Consider the following 24553-nt stretch of genomic DNA (forward strand, 5'->3'; position numbering starts at 1 on the left):
ATTCTTTCTTCATTTAATTAGAATACTTCTATAAAGAGAAACTTCTCTTTATCTAGTATTTGGTTACTTTGTAGTAGCATTTTTCTAAGATAAGATAAATGCTTAACTTTTTTCCCTTTAGTTACCAATTTCCAAAATGAGTTGGTTAACTAGCATCATCTACTGGTAGCTAATTAGTTTTGCTTTAAATATCATTATAAACTCATGGGCTCAATATACTTGATATGTTTCAACCCACAATAGTTATTATTCTAATACTCAAATTGTTCCATCTTTGCCCTGTGGAAGCTTTTTCATGCTTGGCTCCTGTGAATGCATCAGTTAACTCAGCAAGCCTGGGCTGGTCAAACACTGCACATTCTCAAGAAGGGTCTGTTTTTGTGGCCACTGGCTAGAGTATTACTTTCCTAGGGCTGCCATAACAAATTACCACAAACTGCATGGCTTAAAACAGTAGAAATTTATTGTCTCTCAATCCTGATGGAGGCCAGAAATGTAAAATCAAGATGTTGGCAGGGCCATACTTCCTCTGAAATGGGGAGAATCTTTTCTTGCCTTTTCAGGTTCTGGAGTTGCCAGCAATCCTTGGTTTTTCCTGGCTTGTAGATATAGCACTCCAACCACTGCCTCTGTTGTCACATGGCTATCTTCTTACTGTGTCTGTGTCTCTTTTCTTATAAGGACACCAGTCATACTGGATTAAAGGTCAACCCTCCTTCAGTATTACTTCATCTTAACTGATTACATTTGCAATGACCCTATTTCCAAATAAGGTCAAATACTGAGGTAAATGGGGGTTAGGACTTCAACATAACTTTTTGATCGATAGGACTCAACCTGTAACAGCTGGCTCCTGGAAAATGAACTCTTGAAATGCACTGATTAAAAAAAAAAATAAGTTCTGGGGCGCCTGGGTGGCTCAGTTGGTTGAGTGTCTGACTTTGGCTCAGGCCATGATCTCATGGTTTGTGAGTTCAAGCCCCACGTCGGGCTCTGTGCTGACAGCATAGAGCGTGGAGCCTGCTTTAAATTCTGTGTCTCCCTCTCTCACTGCTCCTCCCCCGCTCATGCTCTCTCTCTCTCTCTCTCTCTCTCTCTCTCTCTCTCCTTCAAAAATAAAAAAAAAAATTAAAAAAAGTTCTGATAAAAGTGTTTTGCATGCTTGGAGTTTTGAATCCAACTGTACTGGTTTGTCTAGGTAGTTTGTACAAACAAACGTGATTATGGTAAAATCAACATTCCTTTAGGAGATCTGAAACTTCAGTAACTATAGCCTGTATGATTGACCCCCCAATAAAAACCCTGAACATCTAGGCTCAAGATATCTTCCCTAGTAGATAACATGATGCACATGTTGTCACAACTCATTACTGGAGGGATTAGCACATCCTGTTCAACTCCACTGGGAGGATTCTTGCAAGCTTGCACCTGGTATCCTCCAGATTTCACCTTATGTGCCTTTTGTTTTGCTGATTTTTATCACTGAACTGTAATAAAGTATAACTGAATATAATGACTTGTGAGTCATTCTAACAAATCATGAAATTTGGGAGTGGTCATAGGAACCCCCAACACTGCTCCAAAGCCCTTTTGACATAAACCTAGTAAATGATGATAGTCTTCTAACTTCCTAAAGGGACAAGAAGTTCCAGGGTGATCAAACATTTCTCCAAGGAATCCTGGCTCCTTTCAATGGGAAATAATAACTCAAAGACTGTATTCTGTATGCTAAAGATGGGCATACCTTGGGGTACCTGGGTGGCTCACTTGGTTAAGCATCTGACTTTGGCTCAGGTCACGATCTCATGGTTTGTGGGTTCGAGCCCTGCATCAAGTTCTGCGCTGACAGCTCAGAGCCTGGATCCTACTTCAGATTCTGTGTCTCCCTCTCTCTCTGCCCCTTCTGCACTCATTCTCTCTCTCTCAAAAATAAATAAAACATTACAAAAAAATTTAAAGACGGGCATACCTTAAACACAACTTATTCCAGGAAATTACACTGAATTTTAGAATAAATCTTTCAAATGCCAAATAAATGTTTAAAGTAGTTGGTATTTAAAGACTCAAGGAAGGCAGAAGTATCTGGATTTGATGACATTCTTACCTCTAAACAATTCTCTTCCTTACCTAGTTAACTGACAAAGTTCAGGAAAAGCTCTTCTGAAGGCAAAAAATATTTGAGTTAAACATTTTAAACTATAATCCAGAACTACAATCAGTAAAAAGCAAAAACAGAAAATTGGATAAAGGGGAATAGAGCAGGGGCAGGCATCTAAGTGCCTAAATATTTCTTCCTTTCTAATCATGACCAATATTCCTTTTTGAATAGTACTAGAAAACAGATGTACTGTTTCTAATTTTAATTACAATTAAAGGTATACAAAGGAGGTTATCCTTAAAATTTTTTTTAATGTTTATTTGTTTATTTTGAGACAGATGGAGAATGTAAGCAGGGGAGGGGCAGAGAGAGGGAGAGAGAATCCCAAGCAGGCTCCCCAGTGTCAGTGCAGAGGCTGACATGGGGCTCAAAACCATGAACCTTGATATCATGACCTGAGCCAAAACCAAGAGTCGGACACTTAACTGACTGAGCCACCCAGGCACCCCACTTACCTTTACAATTTATATTTAAAAATTAAGAAAACAGCTAGTCCTATCTGTCACTCTTCTTTACAGTATTATGCTTTTTGTTTTTTAATAAACTCCTTCCCTATGCTAAAGTTAAAAACATAGCCAATCTATATTTTCTCCATAAGGATTTTGTATTACCAGTATTATTTTTTTTAGCTCATACTTATATAGAATTCATTATATGCCAGGCACTATTCTAAGCATTTTTATTTTAAGATTTTGTTTTATATCTTATTTTAAGAGAAAGAGAGGGGGAGAGGGGCAGAGGAAGAGAGAGAGAGAGAGAGAGAGAGAGAGAGAGAGAGAGAGAGAGAATCTCAAGCAGGCTCCATGGTCGGCACAGAGCCTGATGCAGGGCGTGACCCCACAACCCTGGGATCATGACCTGAGCTGAAACCAAGAGTAGACTGAGCCATCCAGATGCCCCCAAATTTTATTTTTAAGTAATTTCTACACCCAACATGAGGCTCAAACTCACAACCCCAATATCAAGAGTCACATGCCCTGCCAACTGAACCAGTTAGGCATCCCTTAAGCATTTAAAAACATTCATCTACTATTTATAAAAACCCTATGTGGTCAGTGCTGTTCTTATCACCATCTCATAGATGAAGAAGCAGTCACTGACAGGTTACATCACTTGGTCACAAGGTCACATGGCTAGTAAGTGGTGAAGCCATGTCTCATCAATCTAGACTACAAGAACTTTGAACACCTCACCAACCCACAGGATTTCACTTGTTCATTACACTGAGAACATCGTGCTTATTTTACCTGGTAAGATACCTTGGAAAAATACAGGCATGCCAGAGAGTAGAAGAATCACACAAAAATTTAGGAACCTGAGACCTTGATGAAGTCCCTAGAGGTGTAGTACTAGAGTATGCCAAGATATTCTCTTCAAAATGAAGGACAGGCTGCCATGAATCAGCCCACCACCACCACTTAGAAAGAAACATGGTCCTATATGGACCTCTTTAAAGTCTGGAAACAAAATAAACCATATTTTAAAGTGCTGTTTTGCCCCACTTCCTGAATAGCCCATAAAGCTGCCAGTTTTAAATGGGGCCCAGGACAGAAAAGGCAGTGTAGCAGGCCAGTGTGGCAGTGCAAGATACTTTGTTATTTGGATAGTAAGATCTAGCAAACTCAGTGGCGTTTGAAGTATCGGTGGTGGATGATGAAGCAGCTGTATAAAGTTAGCAGTAGGCTCTGATAAGATAATCACACTACAACTAGAGCCCCACACAGAGCAGGGTTTTTCAACCTCAGCACAATTAGCACGTTGGTCACTCCTAATGCCGCAAGGAGCTGTCTTGTACATGGTAGGATGTTTAGCAGTATCCCTGGCCTCTCCCCACTAGATACCAGTAGCACTCCCCTCCAAATTATGATAAACAAAATGTCTTCAAACATTGCCAAATATCCCCTAGGAAGCAATACTGCCCCGGGTTGAGAATCACTGCTTTAGAATAAAGCTGTGTCCTCTGCTGTAGATGATTATGCTACTTTTGAGAAACAGCTCCTTGCTTGGTTTTTGGGTCCTGCTTAAAGAATGACCATGGGGCACAAGTGACCATGTGACCTGATCTACCCTTAAGAACTGGGTGTTCTAACCCACCAGTTGAATGTACTAGCAGCAATCCATCATTAAGTGGAAGTGATACTGTATCAGACAGCTATTTCTATCCTTCAGTGCACAAGATGATAGTTCTCTACCTTATTTAAGTCAAATGTGACCTCATAACTTGCTTTGAACAACAAGCAGAAATGACTCCTCTGGAAGCATTTAATTGCCAATATGCACTCTCCAACGTGTTCTTCCCTTGCCACTATGATTACAGAGCAGAAATAAATATAAAGATGCAATGGTGATCTATCATATAGATAATAGCTGCCCTATAGTCACCCAGGCTTGCAGAATTTTACATGAGAATAAACAAATCTTTTTTTTTTTTTAATTTTAAGCCATTATTTGAAGATTGGTTATTACCACTACATAAGAAGCTGATCCTGACTTTAAAAAAAAAGAGGAAAAAAAAAAAAAAAGAAACTGATCCTATGACTACAAAATGTTATATATACGATGAGGTTAGCACAGGCCCCCAAAGCACAAATAAGCCTTAAAAACAAATGGCTCAAACATCCATGGCATACACTTCACTAAATCTATGAACCTGCAGAGTTCCCTATGATAAAAAAAGAAAGAAGTCAGGCCTGGTTTAAACATGGTTCCATATGACATTGGCATTACCCCTAACAGAGGTGGCCTTGAAACACAGCAGAAAAGGGAAATCCTCCCAGGAGGCAGATATACAAGTAGTTGTATCACAAGGTGGTTGTTCCCTATGCCTAAAGAGAGAGATGACCAGAGGTACATATCTAAGGTTTGGCTACATGGGCTCTGTCATCAGTACTTGCTCAATATGCTCATGAACAAAATGGCCTTGTCAGCAGGAATAGAAATTACCTTGGCTCAACACAGATGCCCCTCACCAATGTTTACCTGCAACTCCATGACATGCCAGGCTACCTTACACTTCCATGTATTTACTAGCTACCCTCCTCCTCTCTTGAATGCCTTTCAACTACCCTCTAGCATAACCACCTTACTCTTTCAAGACTCAGATCAGCAGTCACTTCCTCTTTATTCTTTTTTTTAAATTTCTAATGTTTATTTATTTTTGAGAGAGAGTGAGAACGAGTGGGGGAAGCGGCAGAGAGAGAGGGAGACACAGAATCAGAATCAGGCTCCAGGCTCTGAGCCGTCAGCACAGACAGAGCCTAATGTGGGCCCAAACTCACGAACCCGTGAGATTATGACCTGAGCCGACCGCTCAACTGACTGAGCCACTAAGGCGCCCCAGTCACTTCTTCTTTAAAGTCCTTCTTAGCATACAACCCTGTATCCATTCAGAGCCCCTTCTTTCCCCCTCACTCACAAATCCTCAATCTAGAGTCCACAGACTGCCAGGAATCTGTAAACAAAACTCATAAACTTTGATAGGAAAAGAATTATATCATTCTTTTTATTAATCTCTACCTAACATTTATCATTTCATTTGATTATAAATGTAGGCAAAACAAAAACAAAACAAAAAAAATCCATAGTATTTTCTGTGTCTTGGTCACCAACAGATATCACAGGTAGTTTCATATCAAATTACAGTTATTGCAGACATCAAAATATCATTTATACTCATCATTACTTCATGCCATGTTTTTCTGGTTAAAGACCTTCTGCTCTACACTGGGGAAGGGGGGGGGAGCTATTTGCAACAACAGTCTCTCTTCTTAAAAGCACACAAAACATCAAGAGTGATTCTTTTAGGACCTCTTTCTCTAGCCTTTAGGGAAGGGAAACGGCCTTCATTCCTTCTTCTTAGGAAGCAGAGAACAACTGATTTCTTCCCATTAATATTGCTCTTTGAAAGGAGTCATCTCTCCCTCTCCATCTTAAGGCTCTTGGAAACTGATATGGTACACAGAATGACGGTGGTAACTAGTCCTAATAGCACACAGTACTTAATACTTTCCATTCCCAGAAACCTGTATACAAGTTTATTAGTCCTATTATTAAACTCTTGGCTTCTCTAGGACAGGGAACATTCCTCAGCTGTGTTTGTATTTCCAGTTCCAGGCCAGAGCACAGTTAGCACTTAATTCACGTCTAGTGGATGGATGACTTAACAGCAACAAATGGGCAGTCAGCAGCAGAATCAGCAGAGAAGACAGGAAGCAAATATGGCAGAGACTATTAGTTCCCACCCAATATAGATGCCTACCCCTATCCCCATTGATTTGGTCTACATGTTCAGCTAAAAGCCATTTCAGAACCTCACTTATAGCCAAATGACTAAGTTCTGGTAAATGAAATCAGAAGAAATAGTGTGTGGGTAATTCTAGAAAGATTTCTTTCTTTTTTTTTTTTTTTTCAATATTTATTTTGGGGAGAGAAAGCATGAGTGGGGGGGGGGGCAGAGACAGAGGGAGAGAGAGAATCTGAAGCAGGCTCCATGCTGTCAGCACAGAGCCCAACGTGACCTGAGTCAAAGTCGGATGCTCAACTGACTGAGCCACTCAGGTACCCCTAGAAAGATTTCTTAGAAGATGAGAAGTGTGCCCCCTTTGTTCTCCACCTTTTTCTTCAAGTTTCTGATTTTTTTCCACAAGACAAAGAGATGAACTACTATCCCGTTTAAGCAATGGTTATTTCTTGTTTCTAGCAGCCAAACACAATTGCTTACTGATAAGGTAAAAAAGAGACTCCAAGCAACAAATCTGTGATCTAAGATGCCAACAGCCATCTTAGCTATGCTTCAATTTAATGATGATAAAACATAAAATATTTCCACTGAAATAGGGGGTAGAGTAGGAAGGAAGACTAAACAAAGAGCCTGTACTCTGTGAAGGTACAGCACTATTATAGTTCAGCTGGAGGGGTGTTTATAGTAGTGTGATACAGTGACAAGATTTCATAATACTGTACTATAACTTCTTGCCAACATTTGGGAGTTATGTTCTAGAACAGTACTGTGGCTTATAAAACTGTGACTGGCAAGACCAAATTATATGAAAATAAGAAGTTAGAAAAAATAAACATTTTGATGAAAGATGTTAAATCAGCTGTTTAAAAGCTGTTTGAATAGGGGTGCCTGGGTGGCTCAGTCAGTTAAGCATCTGACTTTGGCTCAGGTCATGATCTCACAGTTGGTGAATTCAAGCCCCGCATCATGCTCTCTGCTGTCAGTGCAGAGCCTGCTTTGGATCCTATCTCCCTCCTCTGTCTGCCCTGCCTCTGTTGGTTCTCTCCTTCTCTCACTCTCTCTCAAAATAAACAAACTTTAAAAGACAATAATAAGGGGCGCCTGGGTGGCTCAGTCGGTTAAGCGTCTGTCTTCGGCTCAGGTCATGATCTCACGGTCCGTGAGTTCGAGCCCCGCGTCGGGCTCTGTGCTGACGGCTCAGAGCCTGGAGCCTGTTTCAGATTCTGTGTCTCCCTCTCTCTCTGACCCTCCCCTGTTCATGCTCTGTCTCTCTCTGTCTCAAAAGTAAATAAACGTTAAAAAAAATTTTTTAATTAAAAAAAAAAGACAATAATAAAAGCTGTTCGTATAAAAAATATATCAGTGACTTTTCTACAGATTAACCTTCTTCAAGTTCCCAAGTAATGCTGTTGTTGTAAGCATAACAATCAAATAAGGTTGATTTCCTCACATATTATGCAAACTATTCTATTTCACAAAGATTTTGAACCTGCCTTACCTGGATTGCCATTTAACATCTTTTGTACTTGTATTTTTATTTTTACTTGTTAAGTCTCAGCAAAACTTTTCACAGTTCTTAGCAAATATGTCATTTTGGGGAGTGTTTTTTATCCTTACATTAAGAAAATGGAAAATAATCTGATCTCTCTGTAGATTACTGTTAATAGACTGAATATGTCTCCCCAAAATTCATATAATGAAATACTAACCCCTAATGTAACAGTATCAGAAGGTGGGGCCTTTGGGAAGTGATTAAGTCATGAAGGTAGAGCCCTCATAAGTGGGATAAATACACTTATACAAGAGACCCCAGACAGCTCTCTCCCACTTTTGCCATGTGATAACACAATAAGAGGACAGCCATTTCTGAGCCAGGAAGTGTGCTGTCAGTAGAAACACAACTTGCTGGTACATTGACCTTGTACTTCCCAGCTTCCAGAATTGGGAGAAATAAATGTTTGTTGTTTAGGCCGCCTAGTTTATGGTATTTGGTTATAGCAGCTCAAACTGACTGTGACAGAGGTCTTCTTCTATTTCTCCATTCCCCTGAATTTAGGCTAGCTTGGTGAGTTGCTTTTGGAAGGAACATTATGAAAGTTGTGAAGCCTAAGCCCCAAAGAGGGCTTGCAGCCCTGCAGCTTCCACCTTCACTTTTTTAGAATGCTGCCCTGAAAATGCCATGTAAGGATGCCAGACTAGCCTACTAGAGAATGAGAAGCCATACTGAGAAGACTGAAGGACTTTAATGGACAGCCAGCACCAAGTGCAAACATGCGAGTGAGGACACCTTGGACCTTCCAACTCAGTCAGTTCTCCAGGCAGTTTCAACTACATGAGAGTCCAGTGAAACCAACAGAGGTACTGCTCAGTAAACCTACAGAATGATGAAAAATTATCAATCTCTTTGCCCTCAGTCATTAGGTTTTGGCACAGTGTGTTAGGCACCAATATAAAAACAAAACTTTAAAGTAACAATACTTAAAATAGTACCTTAAAGATGAGAAAAATCACTCAAGATTTTTGTTTTTATCTTTAATTCACCTATTGTAGTATTCTGAAGGTCATGCTGACTCCAATGCTTCATTCCACTATGATTTAAAAAAAATAAAATTATGGTGCCTGGATGGCTTAGTCTGTTAAGCATCCAACTTCGGCTCAGGTCATGATCTGTGGTTCACAAGTTCGAGCCCCATGTCAGACTATGCTGACAGCTCAGAGCCTGAAGCCTGCTTCTGATTCTGTCTCCCCCTCTCTCTCTGCCCCTCCCCCGCTCATGCTCTATCTCTCAAAAATAAATAAACATTAAAAAAATGAAATTAATGTATGAAAGTACAACAGGGAACCATTAAAGGATTATGCATGTGGTACACAAGTAATATGTGATGGGCACTTCAGAAAGAGTACTCTGGTTGCACTGTTGAATGGACTGGAGTGAGAAAAGACTGAAGCCAGGGTGACCCATAAGACTGTTGGAATAGTCCTAGTGAAAGGCCTAGAAAGAGGTGAGAGGCCTGAACTATCATTACTGCTGCTGCTACTACTATTATATTTATTGTGTATTTATGATGCACCAAGTACTGTAATAAGAACCTTACTTATATTTTCTCATTTAATCTTTGTAATTACCCTTCAAAATTTTTTTATTTTGAAATAGACTCACAGTAAGTTCCCAAAATATGTGCCAGGAGGTCCCAGGTACCCTTGGTCTACTTTCCCCCAATGGTAACATCTTGCATAACTATGATAAAATATCAAGACCAGGAAATTCACATTGGTACAGTCTACAGAGGTTATTCAGGTTATCACCAGTTATATAAGCACTCATTTGTGTGTGTATGTGTGTGTGTGTGTGTAGTTTTGTACAATTTTATAACATATGTATATTTGTGTAACGACTGCCACAATCAAGATACAGAACTGTTCTATCAAGAGGCTCCCCTCTCCCTGGTTCCTAACCCCTGGTAATGATTAATCTGCCCTTCATCACTACAATTTTGTTATTTAAAGAACATTATATACATGGAATCATACAGTATGTAACCTTTTGAGAGTGGCTTTTTTCACTTGAGAGTCTTCCAGGATGTTGTATGTATCAGTAGCTCGTTCTTTTTTATTGCTTGTTCTAGTGGTCCATGGTATAAATGTGCCAGTTTGTGTAACCATTCACTTGTTGAAGAACATTTGAATTGTTTCCAGTTTGGAGCTATTTGTAATAAAGTTGCTATGAACATTTATGTACAGGTTTTGTATGAATATAAGTTTCAATTTCTCTGGAATAAATGCCTAAGAATGCAATTGGACAGTTGTACAACTCTGTTTTTAAACAAAGAAATTGAGGCTACAAATGTAGATCTCAAATTCTAATCTAGATAGTACACCTCTAAGTCCTAACTCTTCATACTTTTTTTAAAGGTTATAGAAATTGAGAGAAGTAAATGGGATTTAAAAAGTAATAAGAAGGTAGAGTCCACAGAACCTAACATTATTGACATGAGGGGTATATGAATAAAAAGTGTCAAAGATAATACAAGGTTCCAGCTTTACCACATAGATGATAAAAGAATAAAACATGAATTCACTTTTAGACATACTTTATTTGAGGGACTTGCAGGTCATTCTCATCTAGAAGGCAATTAGGTTTATAGGATAGGAACCAGAAATCAAGAAAAAGCTCTGGATTAAAGACTCAGATTTAAGAATCATCACATTTAGATGCTAACTGAGCAAACAAAATCAAAAGAACAAGGTACAGAATGACAAGAGATCTGACCACAGAACTCTGAACAGAAACATTCACTCCTAGTGTTTTCCCACAAACAATAAAGCAGTAGGTACTACGATAGACTGCAAATTCATATTAACTTTAGATTTTACAATTATCAAGTAGAAAGAACCACAGTATACTCTCCACTCCCATTTGCATTTAGACAGAAGTAACTACAAAAGGAATACATTCTGATTAACTTTATTACTACCGTTTAATACCATAATGGTAGATACATGTCATTTTGCATTTGTCCAATGTACAATACCAAGACTTAACCCTAATGTAAGGTATGGACTTTGGTCCAATTCTAGTTTGGTTCTAAAACTAGATAGCTTTCAGAGACATTAAAAGAACAAGACATGACTAAATATCTGTGCAAATCAGCACAGGTCTGAATCGTGGAAGAAATTAGCTTGGTTTATGGAAAGCAGCTAACTGCCAAGTAAAAACTAATCCAAACCAAAACATTCAACACAATTTTTATTTCTGGAAATTTTAGCTCCTGGCTAGAAAATCTACCCCAAATATGACATTAAATGGTGAAATTTTATTGAGCTATATAAATATTGGTTGATTTGGCAGCCCTTTCTTTTCAAGTGAAAACTACTATTGCTATTTTACACAAGTATGAGAGCCGTGAATTAGATGAATAATTCTAAAGTGGAAGCCAGTGATGAACCATATCATCTAGGAGGGTCTTTTTTTCTTCAAAATATATCTACCTCCCTTCATATTCCCCCTATCTGAAGCGAAGTGGAGGTGATATAATGGAAATGTGCGTATGATTTTTTTTTTTCTCCTAGATTATTCTGATACATATGTAACTCGCCACCTTCATGGAGAATTTCTGAATTAGATCCAACTCTATTTTTAAACACTGTATCAACAGCAGGCAAAGGACCAGAGCTACAAAGAGAAAAGATCTCAGTAGAAGGCTCAGCAGGTAAGGGCTGTACTCACGCCAGTTGTAAGCCACCTTCAGAGCTTTCTATGCCTGCTCCCTCCAGAATTCATTATGTTACATTTCAGACAATGACAAATACTCCGGTCATCATCCTGAGAAAGCACATAGTCTACTAGCAGGATAAAAATATAAAAAGAAGCTATTTTAAACATGAGAAAAACTAAGAAGCCACAAAGAATGAAAGACAGAAATTCCTCTGTTCTTGCATTAAAAGAACAACAACAAAGTACTTTTTTGTGTGCAGCTAGTAACTTGTTTGGAGACTTTCTGTCCACATTTTATTATTTTAGTGTTTTATTATATAGCATTGGTTTTTCTATTATAAAGCTCAGTCAAGCTGAAAATCTTAATCATTATAGAACTTAATAAAACACTATTAAATGCCAAAACTGTGAATTAAAAACATTCAAACAAATCCAAATCCATATTGAATATCAAGATGGCTTAACAGTTGGGTTAAAAAAGCTTTGAAGGTCTATTTTAGAGCAAAAAGTTTTATTTCTTTACACCCAGTGTTTCAAATTCCTTATAAACAGCTCCAATACTGAAATGTGTCAGAAAACTGGGCTTCTAATGATGTGGAAATAATAAGCCAATTATTATTATATTCTAATTCTGACTAGTGTTTTTTAAATCACTTGGTAATTTCCTACCCAATGTTCAACTCTGTTGCATTCTACAATGACACCTACTGGCCATTCAACATCAGCCATTAGTTCTCTTAAGACAGCTCTAGCAGGCTGGTTACATAAGAAGAAGAAACACATACATACACACAGAAACACACAGACACGCACACCATCCTGCAAAAAAGCAGAGATTCGTTCACAGGTACTCACACTACAGAAATGCACCCAAAATAGAAGCAGAAGTATTCTTTGTGACTGAGATAGAATTACTCTTGCAAAAAGGTAAAAAGACAATGAGTGAAACACCAAGTATCAAAATTTTTATCTGAAGTACTGATAAATATCTCAGTACTCTAAACATTTCAGAACAAACTCCAATGATCCACCTCTCTTTACCAAATGATATTTAGAGAAAAAAGCAAGTCTTTTAATTTAGGTTCTGGGATATACTAATATAAATTATCATTAATCCAAAAAGGAAAATTATACACTTGCTCATACTACATTAGTCTTTATCTTCTCAGCTACAGGCTACATTTCAATCAGCTTAAATTTTAGCAATTTATAATGCTTCTTTTAAAACACCTCTCCAGTGGGCTATAAAATCAAATTTTATAGCAAAATGTAGTTCGACCTTTGGTAACACCTACGGAATGGAATTCCTATTTTATTCTACATTGCACTGTGCAAACAATTATAAAAACTCAAAAAATGTTAATTTACAGTTAATTATGTCTGTAAATACATTTTACTTCAGTAGGAAAGGTTCAAAGAGCATACTTATTAAACCTAAGAAACAATTCATAACTAGTTCATCAGACTTAAAAAGCAAATTACTTAAAAGATGACTTCCCCGCCCTACCTCCTTCAAACCACCACCTTATTTTCATAGTCCCTAACATTCACAATTCGGGGGGGGGGGGAATCTAGCAACTAATTTTCTAGTCATTTTCCAACTCGCACTTACCTCCTACTATAGATTTTTGCGGCTCTCCACTTTCCTGAAGATTTAAAAAAAAAAGTATTTGTAATCAACCTTGACCCTCAAAACAAATAAATTCATGAACTATACAAACACGAACCTAGCCGCTCGTCTCAAACTAACCTTATCTCTCAACCCAAATCCGTATTTGGGATAAGCTCTTCCTGATTACTCTACCCTTCATGCTTCTTCACCTACAGAGACTGCCAAGGTAGAAACCACTCAAACCAACGAAAAAACTATTCTGACACATCAATAGGTTGCAAGACCTCTTCCAAGAGCGACAACCTAGTTATTTGGGTAAATGATAGCCAACGATTACATAATGTATAGCTATAAAGAGTTTGAAGGATCTGACCGCCAGTAAATGTTTCTTCTCCACACACCCTTCCCACCCCGGGAAATGGCCATAAGAAGCAATTCCTAGGATTTCTCTCAGGTGCCTGCAATGCCGCGTCCTTTTCTCTCTTGGAGCTTCATGCAAGGAAGTCGTCCAGCCCTCATGATACCGTCTTGCTCCTGCCTCTCTCCTCTCTCTGCCAGCGCCACCGCAGCCCCCCACGCCCTAGGCCCCCTCGTCGCCCCGCAAGGTTCAGCCTCCACCCGCCTCAGCTGCCTTCTCCTCACGACCCTCCCAAGCTACCTTGTCTACGCGAGGTTCCGGAACCACCAACACTCCAGCTGCCCCCTCCCCAGACCCCCCTCGTCAGTTCCTGCAGCCGAGAGAAGAAAAACCGTCCTGACCTGGCACTCTGCGTCCCCCAAAGACAGCGCCGCCGCCTACCTGTCACCCCGCTGCCTCCGGCTTCTTACCGCCACCGCCTCCCGCAGCAGCCTGCCAACTGCAGCGCAACAACCAGCCTTCCCATTGGGTGAGTCCGCGCTCAACAACTGCCTCACTTATTGGCTGGAGTATGTCTGCGGTCCTCCCCTCTGTGCAGTGTCTAAGGATTCCGGTCTCCAAGCAAGGAAAACATCACTCTTTCCCTGCCATTCTGTCCTCTACAATTACTCTTACCTCAATCAGACCACTGATGCACAGGTGTGCGGAAAAAAATGTCGGCTTCCAGCATTCTCCATGTACCCTCCACTGAGTCCAGGAATCCGTGACCCAGTGCGGAACGTTAAATGGCCTCTCTGCTTTCCTGCGGTAAGTCACTCAGGCGACAATTTCCGTTTCCGCTTGGCTCCGGCTGGAGGGTTAATTGAGTGTCGTGAGAGGTCAGATTGCTGTCAGGTAAATTAGAGTTGGTGGGAGACTTCTTGATCAGGAATAAGAGTGAGACTGTATTCTGGGGATTGTAAAAAAGGGAGAGACTAAACGGGGAAAGATCCTGAGAGTATGTACCTCGAGGGAAGAAGATCGAAGAACTAGCAAGAGAGAACAATGAAGTCCTGGGGTAATTAGGGGTAGTTTGTAGAAGAAAGTGGTGAGAGTTACTGTGCTTGTACTTTTTTCCTCCTTTCCCACCCGCAAACCCCCGCCGCATGTTTTCTGGTTTACCTTTGAACTGAATAAAATCAGAACAGCCTCAAATCTAGAAATTGTAAAATAAGAATAATTGCAATATCTGCCTCACAACAAGCATGTATGGTTTTAGGCAAGGCTTTTCTGGTGTGAATGTTTATGAAGAAAGCAGTGTACGAAAATCACATTCAATTTTATAGAGTGGTTACTATTTTTAAATTACACATAAGTAGGCGCAGGGACTGGAGGGGACACTGAAAGTTCACTTGTCTTTTATTTTCTAATGTTCTTATTCACAAGTTTAAAAATGAGGGGTAGTTGGGATATGTACTTGAAAGTCGTTGGAAAACCATAAAATTGCATGTACTGTAAGTGGCATTATCCTCATTTTTTAAATTGTTTTTAAGCTTTCGTTTTTTAATGTTTATTTATTTTAGAGAGAGCATGAGTGGAGTAGGGGCAGAGAGAGAGAGAAAGAGTAGGAGACACAGAATCCGAAGCAGGTTCCAGGCTGTGAGCTGTCAGCACAGAGCCGGATGGGGGTCTCAAACTCAGGAGCTGTGAGATCATGACCTGAGCTGAATGAAGCTGGATGCTCAACCAACTGAGCCACCTAGGCGCCCCTATTATCCTCTTATTTCATAGTTAGGGAAAATATGCCAGCCCAGGTTAGTGGAGGTTGGTCACCAAATTACAGGTTCATTCCAAACACAAGAAGATAGCTTTTTAAAAATTTCATGATCACATGTTCTTTCTTTGTAGCACTAATGACCTTGCTGGATTTTTTGTCTGAACGGTTCTGAAACTGAAATAATTATCCGTTGTTGAGTCCTTGGCATAATTTGTTATTTTATCTAATTTTAGTTTTTATTATGAAGTTTACATAACAGAAGGGTGTATAAAACATAAATACGTTTAAATAATTATAATTAAGCAAACCCTGTGTAACCACCCTTCAGGTTAGAAAATAAAGCATTGCCAATAACGTAGAACTTGCATTTTTAGCAGAGGTGATTGCCCTTCAAGGAGGTGAAAATTTGTTCCTGGAGGAGAGGTGAAAAAAAAATCTTAAAGACAAAACAAATAACAAAGACTTCAATGGTTTGTGGCCCTCCAAAGAGCCATGGAACGTAAGCAGATATACAGTATATCTGTGGTATTAAAATTTCATTCGAGGGGGAGGAATGAAAACATCATAAGGGAAAAAAAATATCCAAAAATGCTCCTTTGGGGTGCAAGAATTAAAAACTAGATTGAAAAACACTGCCTTAGAAGCTCCCTGTCTGAGCTTCTGTGATTCTACCTCCTTCACCAAGATGTACTACTGTCCTGACTTGTCATAAACATTCACTTTTTTTACTTTACTTTTTTTTTTTTACTTTAATTTTTCCATCTATGATGCATTTCTAAAAAATGAATTGTTTGGCTTTTCAATTTATATAAATGGGATCAAAGTGTATTTATCTTTTTTTTTTTACTCTCCCTTCTTTATTTGTGAGATTTGTTCATACTTTTGCATGTAGTTTTTCATTAGGTATTCTGTAATGTGTCTATTCCATAATTAATCCATTAATGTGGGATGTTAGGGTCATTTACAGTTTGGGGCTAGCCACATAATGTGGCTAAAAAGATTTTTATAAAATACATATATTGTTAAAAATATATGTATATTTCTATTGTTACATATAAAAAACATGAGTTAATAACAGTGCTATCCCAATATAAGGCAAGGGCTCATATAATTTACAGTTTTCTACTAACCATATTAAAAAGGTAAAAAGAAACAATTAATTATATATTTTATCTAACCCAGTATATTCAGATATTATTTCAGGATGTAATCAGTATTAAAAGTTATTAATGAAATATTTTACATTTTCTTTATATCATCTCAAAACCAATGTATTTTACACTTGCAGAATATTTTTGTTTTGTAAGTTTTCATAAATATAAACACTTGATCCAGTGTTTATATTTTGTAAAGTTTACAGTTGAAAAAACAGATTTGTTCACCTGAATTGTTCCAAACACACTTTAAAAATTTTTCAGTAACTGTGGCATCTGGGTTGCTCTGTTGGTTGAGCGATCGGCTTTGGCTCAGATCATGATCTCACGGTGCATGCATTTGAGCCCTGCATCAAGCCTGCTGCTGTCAGCACAGAACCTGCTTCGGATTGTCTGTGCCCCCCCCTTCTCTGCCCCTTCCCCCTTGCACACTTTCTCTCAAAAATAAATAAACCTTAAAAACAAATTTTGTAGGGCACCTGGGTAGCTCCGGCAGTTAAGTATGTGTGTCTGACTTCAGCTCAGATCATGATCTTGTGGTTTGTGGGTTCGAGCCCTGTGTTGGGTTCTGTGCTGACAGCTCAGAGCTTGGAGCCTGCTTCAGATTCTGTCTGTCTGTCTCTCTCTCTCTCTCTCTCTCTGCCCCGCTCATTCTCCTCTCTCTCTCTCAAAAATAATAAGTAAACATAAAAAAAAATTTCCAATAACTGACTTGAGGATCCGATTTTAAATTTAAATTAAAATGACATAAAAATTCTAGCCACACTTTAAGTCCTAGTGGCTATGATACTGAATAGTGCAGGTCTAGACCTTAAGGTATTCAGATGTTCAACATTTCTAGGTCAGGCCAGTTTTTCACAATGGTTGTGCTAAGTCACATTTTTACCACCTGGGTACGAAAGTGGAAAGCACATCACAATGTGTTTTCCCCAAATCTCACAATCTTGCAAGGTAGGTTTTATGCTCATGTTATATGAGGAAACAAGTTCAGAGAGATTAAATGATAGGCCCAGGAGTTTATAGCTATTAATGGTGCATCCAGGACTTGATGTCAGATCTATATAGGACTAAAGTCTGCACTTAAGCAGAATTCTGAACTTCCTTCAAGTGATCAGGATATCATTGTTTGATTTATGACTATTGGAAGTGGAAATAATTTTTTTTCCTGTGTTTGTATTTTTTTTTAATTATATTTTTTATTTTTTTAAATTTACATCCAAATTAGTTAGCATATAGTGAAACAATGATTTCAGGAGTAGATTCCTTGGTGCCCCTTACCCATTTAGCCCATCTGCCCTCCCACAACCCCTCCAGCAACCCTCAGTTTGTTCTCCATATTTATGAGTCTTTTCTGTTTTGTCCCCCTCCCTGTTTTTATATTATTTTTGTTTCCTTTCCCGTATGTTCATCTGTTTTGTCTCTTAAAGTCCTCATATGAGTGAAGTCATTTCTTTCTCTGACTAATTTCACTTAGCATAATACCCTCCAGTTCCATCCACATAGCTGCAAATGGCAAGATTTCATTCTTTCTGATTATCGAGTAATACTCCATTGTATGAATATAAGTGGAAATAATTTTTAAAAGAAAACAAAAGTTTCCCTAGAAATTGTGTTCAACTTTTTGAAAAGTCGTTGAAATATTCGATTTAGTAAGGGACTCTTTCTGAAATATTTTAATGAGGTAAAAGAGAAAACACATTGAATTTATTAAAAGAAATTAGGAGAAATGAGTGTATGTATACTTTCATGTTTTCTTTCAAAGATTTATCTCCCACATTACTTAGTATTTTGAACATAGTAATATTGTAACTTTGAAATAGCCTTCATGCATGGTAATGCTTCCATTTTCATTTTCCCAAGTCAAGCTATTTTATCAAAAAATGTTGATGCTTTGTATTCTTTTCCAAGTATATCGATGGTCAATTAGAGTTAATATTCTAGAATTGATATTTGCCAAAATGAGGGTTTGCCTTGTAATCTCTTTAAAGATTTTTGAATGAAACATCAAACAAAAAAAGTTTTTTAAAACATGGTTTGAAGAAGCCAAGACATCATTCTAATTAAATACTTCTAAAATTATTTCTTTATAATAATGTATTGAATTTCAAAAGTTAGCCTGAAATCTGAAACTGTAATTTTTTTCCCTTTATATTATTGAATCCACCAAATAATAATAATAATGAAATAATGGATCAAATGTTTTCACTTGAAATTGTGAATGTTGTTCTAGCTTGTGTTTGGTAGCTTGTTTTTTATTCTTTTTTAAATGTAAAAAACATCAAACTAATGTTTTGTGATTATCTTAGTATGTCTAAATATAAGGGTTGGTTAATTTGTCAGAATTACTATGTATAATTCCCACCCTCCCCCCATATTCTGAGAACTATTTTTTAATGGTATGAGCATTTCACATAATGTGTCTTTAGTATACACTATGTAATAATTACCTTTGTCTTCTAAAATGCAGTGTAAGAGCCCTGCCTTATTATTTGGCCTGTTCATAGTTATAAATGCAGAAATAATGGTAGTGATTATTTGGTTTGGTTTTATTTCTGGAGAGTGGTGATTATAGAATTGCTACTGGTAACCTTAAAGAAAAGGGGGTATTAATTCATACCCCCTTAATTTGAAATTCATAGCAATTTAACTGGGGACTGACCTGAAGTTTATTTTTACATTATCTATAACAGTAACACTAGTGGGTGGGGCTCCTGCCTGGCTCAGTCAGTAGAGCATGTGACTCTTGATCTGGGGATGTCAAGCCCCACCTTGAGTGTAGAGATTATAAATAAATAAACAAACAAAAAACACTAGTAAATTTGGTCTTTATTATAACCATTACAGGCATATTTTATTTAAGGAGACTTTGGAGTCCTAAGGTCTCCATTGATCTAATTCAGTAGTCAGCGAACCAAAGCCTGCTGGGCAAATCCAGCCCATTGCCTGTCTGTGTACTGCCCGTGAGCTGAGACTGGTTTTTACAGATGAACGTTTGGAATGAATTTGATAACTAAGGAACACTAACTTTATGCCCCAGTTAAGCAAAATACTATCCCTAAAAAAAGGGAATTTCATTTTTTTCATCAGACCTGTTTTACAAAAAATTGTACTCAGTTATTCTTATATTTTGAAAAAAATTTTTTCTCTCATTATGTAACCACTGACAAAACACCCTTTTTAAAAAATGTTTATTTATTTATTGTTTGAGAGAGAGAGAGAGAGCAAGCCAGGGAGGAGCAAAGAGAGACAGGGAGAGAGAAATTCTAAGCAGACTCTGCACTGAAGGTGGGGCTCCAGCTCACAAACAGATCATGACTTGAGCTGAAACCAAGATTCAGACGCTTAACTGACTGAGCCACCCAGGCGCCCCACCTACAAAATATCCTTGATTTTACCTTCTGTTTCACAAAGGCCAAGATATTTACTATCTGGCTCTTTACAGAAAAAGTGCATATGATCTTAAATACTTAAACACAGTAACACTGCATTTTAAAAGAATCATCTAAACAAAGCAGGTAACAAAACAGTATGTACAACATTGTCGCTATGCATATTTACACATTATAAAAGGACTAGAAAGAAGGAACAGTATTATTGCTTGGAAGTTAGAGGCAAGGGCTGTGAAACCAAACTGCAAGGTTCAAAACCAGTTGGACCATTTACCACTTTTGTTACCTTCAGAAAGTTGCCTTATTGGAGCTTCATTGTCTCCATCTGTAAAATGGTGACAGTTACTGGAATTTAAGTTCAAAGAGTTGTTTTAGGAGTAATGGAGTTAATACATGTTAAAGCACTTTGGTGCTCCTGGCAGAGAGCACAATAAATGTTTGCTGTTCTTAAAATGAAAGGAACAAAAGTTAAATGGCTATCTCTGAATGGTGGGAATATTGACCTTTTCTTTTTAAAATTTGTACATGTGTATTTCCTAAGTGAACATAAACTAGTTATGTAATAAGATGCTGTTTGTAAAACCTATTAACTCAGAATTTTCAAGTATTTATTTGACTCTTCTTTTAAAATATTAACAAATGTTTAGGTATTTTATATCTACAATTTGCATAGTAAACTTGGGTGCTTGATATCTACCATCTGCATATTTCTCTTTTATGTTAATCTTATCGTTTAGACATGGCCCATGGACATGGACATGAACATGGTCATAGTAAACTAAAACTTCCAGATTATAAACAATGGAAGATAGAAGGGACACCATTAGAAACTGTCCAGGAGAAGCTGGCTGCACGAGGGCTAAGGGATCCATGGGGCCGGTAAGAATAATTAAATAATTCAGATAGAATTTATTCTAGAGGATCGGTATCTAAGTTCCTTTTCTTTCTTTTTCTTTAATTGTTTTAGCTATTCTAGGTTCTTTGTATTTACATTTAAATTTTAAAACGAGCTTTTCAGTTTCTACTAAGGCTGCTTGAATTTTAATTGAGATCACATTAACTCATAGCTCAATTAGGGATAATTGATGTCTTAACAAGTTGAATCACTATATAGTATACCTGAAACTAATACTACACTGTCTGTTAACTAACTGGAATTTAAATAAAAACTAAAAAAAAGAAACTTGGTGTCTTAACACTATTGAGTCTTGAAGTCTATGGACAGTTTAGATTCTGTTTAATTTTCTCAGCAGTGTTTTATTTTGTATACAAGTCTTATGTAGATTTTGTTAATTTTATCTTGAATTCCATATTTTTGTGCTATTGTAAATGGTATTGTTAAACAATTTTCAGTTTTCTTTGCTAATATGTGAAAACACAATTGAGTTTTATAGATTGACTTTGTATCTTGTTACTTTGCTAAATTCACATTTTTCTTCTAACAGATTTTTTTTACAGATTTCTAAGAATTTACTTAATGATCCTTTTGTCTAAAATCAGTGTTACTTCCTCCTTTTCAATTTGTAAACTTTTTATTTCTTGTATTATTACTCTGGCTAACACTGCTAGTATAATGTTGAATAAAAGTGGTGTAAGCAGACATCCTTGCCGTGTTGCTAATTGGGGGAAAGCATTCAGTCTTTCACCACTAAATATATTAGTTGGAGGGTGGTCATAGATGCCCTTCATCAAGTTGTGGAGTTCTCTTTAGTGGTAAATGCTTTTTCTGCAGCTACTGAGATGCTCACATTGTTTTTTTGTTCTGTTAATATGATGAATTACTCTTACTGATTTTATTTATTTATTTTTTCCAACGTTTATTTATTTTTGGGACAGAGAGAGACAGAGCATGAATGGGGGAGGGGCAGAGAGAGAGGGAGACACAGAATCGGAAACAGGCTCCAGGCTCTGAGCCATCAGCCCAGAGCCTGATGCGGGGCTCGCACTCACGGGCCGCGAGATCGTGACCTGGCTGAAGTCGGACGCTTAACCAACTGCGCCACCCAGGCGCCCCTCTTATTGATTTTAAAATCTCAAACCAAATCTTGCATTCCTGAACTATAAACCTTTCATCATGATGTTAGTATCCTTTCATATATTACTGGATTCAGTTTTCCAAAATTCTGTGGAGAATATTTGCATCTATGTTCATGATGGATATTATTCTATAGTTTTCTTCTGATATCTTTGTCTGGATTTGGTATCTGAATTAGATGTGATTAGCTGTCATGTATTCTAGTAAGTCAGATTTTTTAGAGTTTAAGTGTGTTTTGTTTTTTATAACATGATTTTTTTCCACTTATTCATCCCTATCTGTGAGAGACTTTTTTTTCACTAAGGGCTTTGACTTCTGTTTACTTCTCTGTTCAGGATACTCTGAAGAATGATTGCCAGAGCAGGAAGTCAGTCTTCTAAAGCTCAGTCTGCTATGACAGGGAAAAGCTGTGAGCCTCTGGAATAGTAATAATAATGTTGAGTGTTACATACCCTCTGTGCCAGAATATATCATACTTTACCCTGTTTAATCTTTATAATAACACTATAAGGTAGATAGTAATCATCATTGAGTAAAAGTGGAAAAAAAAAAAAAAGTATAAAAAAAAAAAAAAAAAGAAAAAGGGGCGCCTGGGTGGCGCAGTCGATTAAGCGTCCGACTTCAGCCAGGTCACGATCTCGCGGTCCGTGAGTTCGAGCCCCGCGTCAGGCTCTGGGCTGATGGCTCGCTTGGAGCCTGGAGCCTGTTTCCGATTCTGTGTCTCCCTCTCTCTCTGCCCCTCCCCCGTTCATGCTCTGTCTCTCTCTGTCCCAAAAATGAATAGACGTTGAAAAAAAAAAAAAAGTATAAAAAAAAAAAAGTGGAAGTGAGCCCTGACAGGTTAAGTAACTTGTACAGCCTAAGAGGCTGTGAAGAATCTAAGTGGCAGAGCAAAGTTTAATACCCAAGTTTCTAACTTCTCTTTGTATGATGCTGTAATGACTGTTATGGGCAAAGCCACACAGGTGACCGGTAATGAATAGGCTGAAGTGAGTCTTACATTTGGGAATTCTATGAAATCCTGATTGATTATTAATGGCTGTGAAGTGTGAAATCATCAAGTCTTTTCTTCTGTTTTATATGTGAAACGTGGGCATATAGACCTAATTATGTTATGTCACAAAAGACTCCTATTGTGATCCACTTAGATTATCTTATATAGGGTTGCATTTAAGTCTGTTAGATGAAAATTAAGTCTGTTTTACTCAGTGAATGTACATAAGTTATGTGTGATTATAATTTTCCCTTTTTTTTCCTCTAGCAATGAAGCTTGGAGATACATGGGTGGCTTTGCAAACAATGTTTCCTTTGTTGGTGCATTATTAAAAGGATTCAAATGGGGATTTGCTGCATTTGTGGTAGCTGTAGGGGCTGAATATTACCTGGAGTCCCAGAAAAAAGAGAAGAAGCATCATTGAAGATAATACCTGAAAGTATCTTAAAGGCTTCTTAACTCTCCTATAAAAATAAGATTTCTTCAATGTAGCCTACTCATCTGTGTGTTTTTCCCTAAAAATACTATTAAGATTTAATAAAGTATGAATACATTTGCTGGTCTTTTTTGTCATTAAAAAAAAAAAAATGTCTTGCAGCATGTGGGTGGCTCAGTTGGTAGAGCATGGGACTCTAGATCTTGGGGTCATGGGTTCAAGCCCCACATTTGGTGTAGAGATTATTTAAAGTCTCAAGCCATATCAGATTTGGTTTGAAATATGTGGGGGATTGAGTACCAGCAGTTGTGCATTCTGCACAATCAGAACATTAGCATATATCTGACCAAATGGATATGTTTTAACAGGTTTTGTTTTCTGTTTTTTCAGGTTTTTTTAGTTGTCATAATGTTTGCCATCTAACTACTTTTAAGTGTGCAGTCTGTAGTACTAAATACATTTAAAATGTGTAACCATAACTACCATCCATCCCCATAACTTTTCATCTTTTAAAATGAAAGTCTACACCTATTAAATAAGTCCCCATTTCCCCATCTCCTGGCCCTTGGCAACCACTGTTCCACTTTCTGTCTCTATAATTTTGACTACTCAAAAGTACCTGCTAAATGGAACCATAAAGTATTTGTCCCTTTGTAACTGGCTTGTTTCACTTAGCATAATGTCCTCAAGTTTCATCCATATTGTAGCATGGGTCAGAATTTCCTTTCTTTTTATTTATTTTTTTTATTTTATTTATTTATTTATTTTTAAATTTTTTTTTCAATGTTTATTTATTTTTGGGACAGAGAGAGACAGAGCATGAATGGGGGAGGGGCAGAGAGAGAGGGAGACACAGAATTGGAAACAGGCTCCAGGCTCTGAGCCATCAGCCCAGAGCCCGACGCGGGGCTTGAACTCACGGACCGCAAGATCGTGACCTGGCTGAAGTCGGACACTTAACCGACTGCGCCACCCAGGCACCCCATTTCCTTTCTTTTTAAATCTGAATAGTATTCTATTGTATGTGTATGCTAAATTTTGTTTATCCATTCAACCATTGATGGACACATGGTTTGCTTCTACATTTTATCTATTGTGAATAATGCTACTATGAACATGAGTGCACTCCAGTATGTTTTTAGATGGGATTTGGCCTTGCTGTTTTTACCATCCTCCGCAGGTGGTGTAGATTATACTATAAAACAA

The 24553-nt window shown here is 37.8% G+C and overlaps 2 protein-coding genes across 6 annotated transcripts in view; one reads left to right on the plus strand and one right to left on the minus strand.

The window, feature by feature from the left end:
- FAM126B (family with sequence similarity 126 member B) overlaps nt 1-14123 on the minus strand; it is a 91515-nt gene extending 77392 nt beyond the window's left edge. For 2 of the 3 annotated variants that reach the window (XM_043577454.1, XM_043577452.1), the window contains exons 1-2: nt 14025-14123; nt 13226-13259 (exon numbers count right to left, since the gene is read on the minus strand). The gene's annotated coding sequence lies outside the window, so the exon portion shown is untranslated. The remainder of the gene's footprint in view (nt 1-13225; nt 13260-14024) is intronic. The other variant, XM_043577453.1, reaches the window with a different exon arrangement.
- A 93-nt stretch (nt 14124-14216) lies between these two features.
- Nucleotides 14217-23467, plus strand: NDUFB3 (NADH:ubiquinone oxidoreductase subunit B3). 3 transcript variants are annotated; one of them, XM_043577457.1, is made up of 3 exons: nt 14217-14390; nt 20620-20761; nt 23179-23467. In XM_043577457.1, the coding sequence occupies exons 1-3, from the start codon at nt 14369-14371 to the stop codon at nt 23333-23335; spliced, it is 321 nt and encodes a 106-aa protein (XP_043433392.1). In that variant the 5' UTR covers nt 14217-14368; the 3' UTR covers nt 23336-23467. The 3 variants fall into 3 exon arrangements, with proteins under 3 accessions (XP_043433392.1, XP_043433394.1, XP_043433393.1); XM_043577459.1 differs by having other exon boundaries at nt 14364-14477; XM_043577458.1 differs by lacking the exon at nt 14217-14390 and adding an exon at nt 14441-14640.
- The last annotated feature ends 1086 nt before the right edge of the window (nt 23468-24553 follow it).

The sequence above is a fragment of the Prionailurus bengalensis genome, chromosome C1 (genome assembly GCF_016509475.1).
Source record: "Prionailurus bengalensis isolate Pbe53 chromosome C1, Fcat_Pben_1.1_paternal_pri, whole genome shotgun sequence".
Lineage (NCBI taxonomy): Eukaryota > Metazoa > Chordata > Mammalia > Carnivora > Felidae > Prionailurus > Prionailurus bengalensis.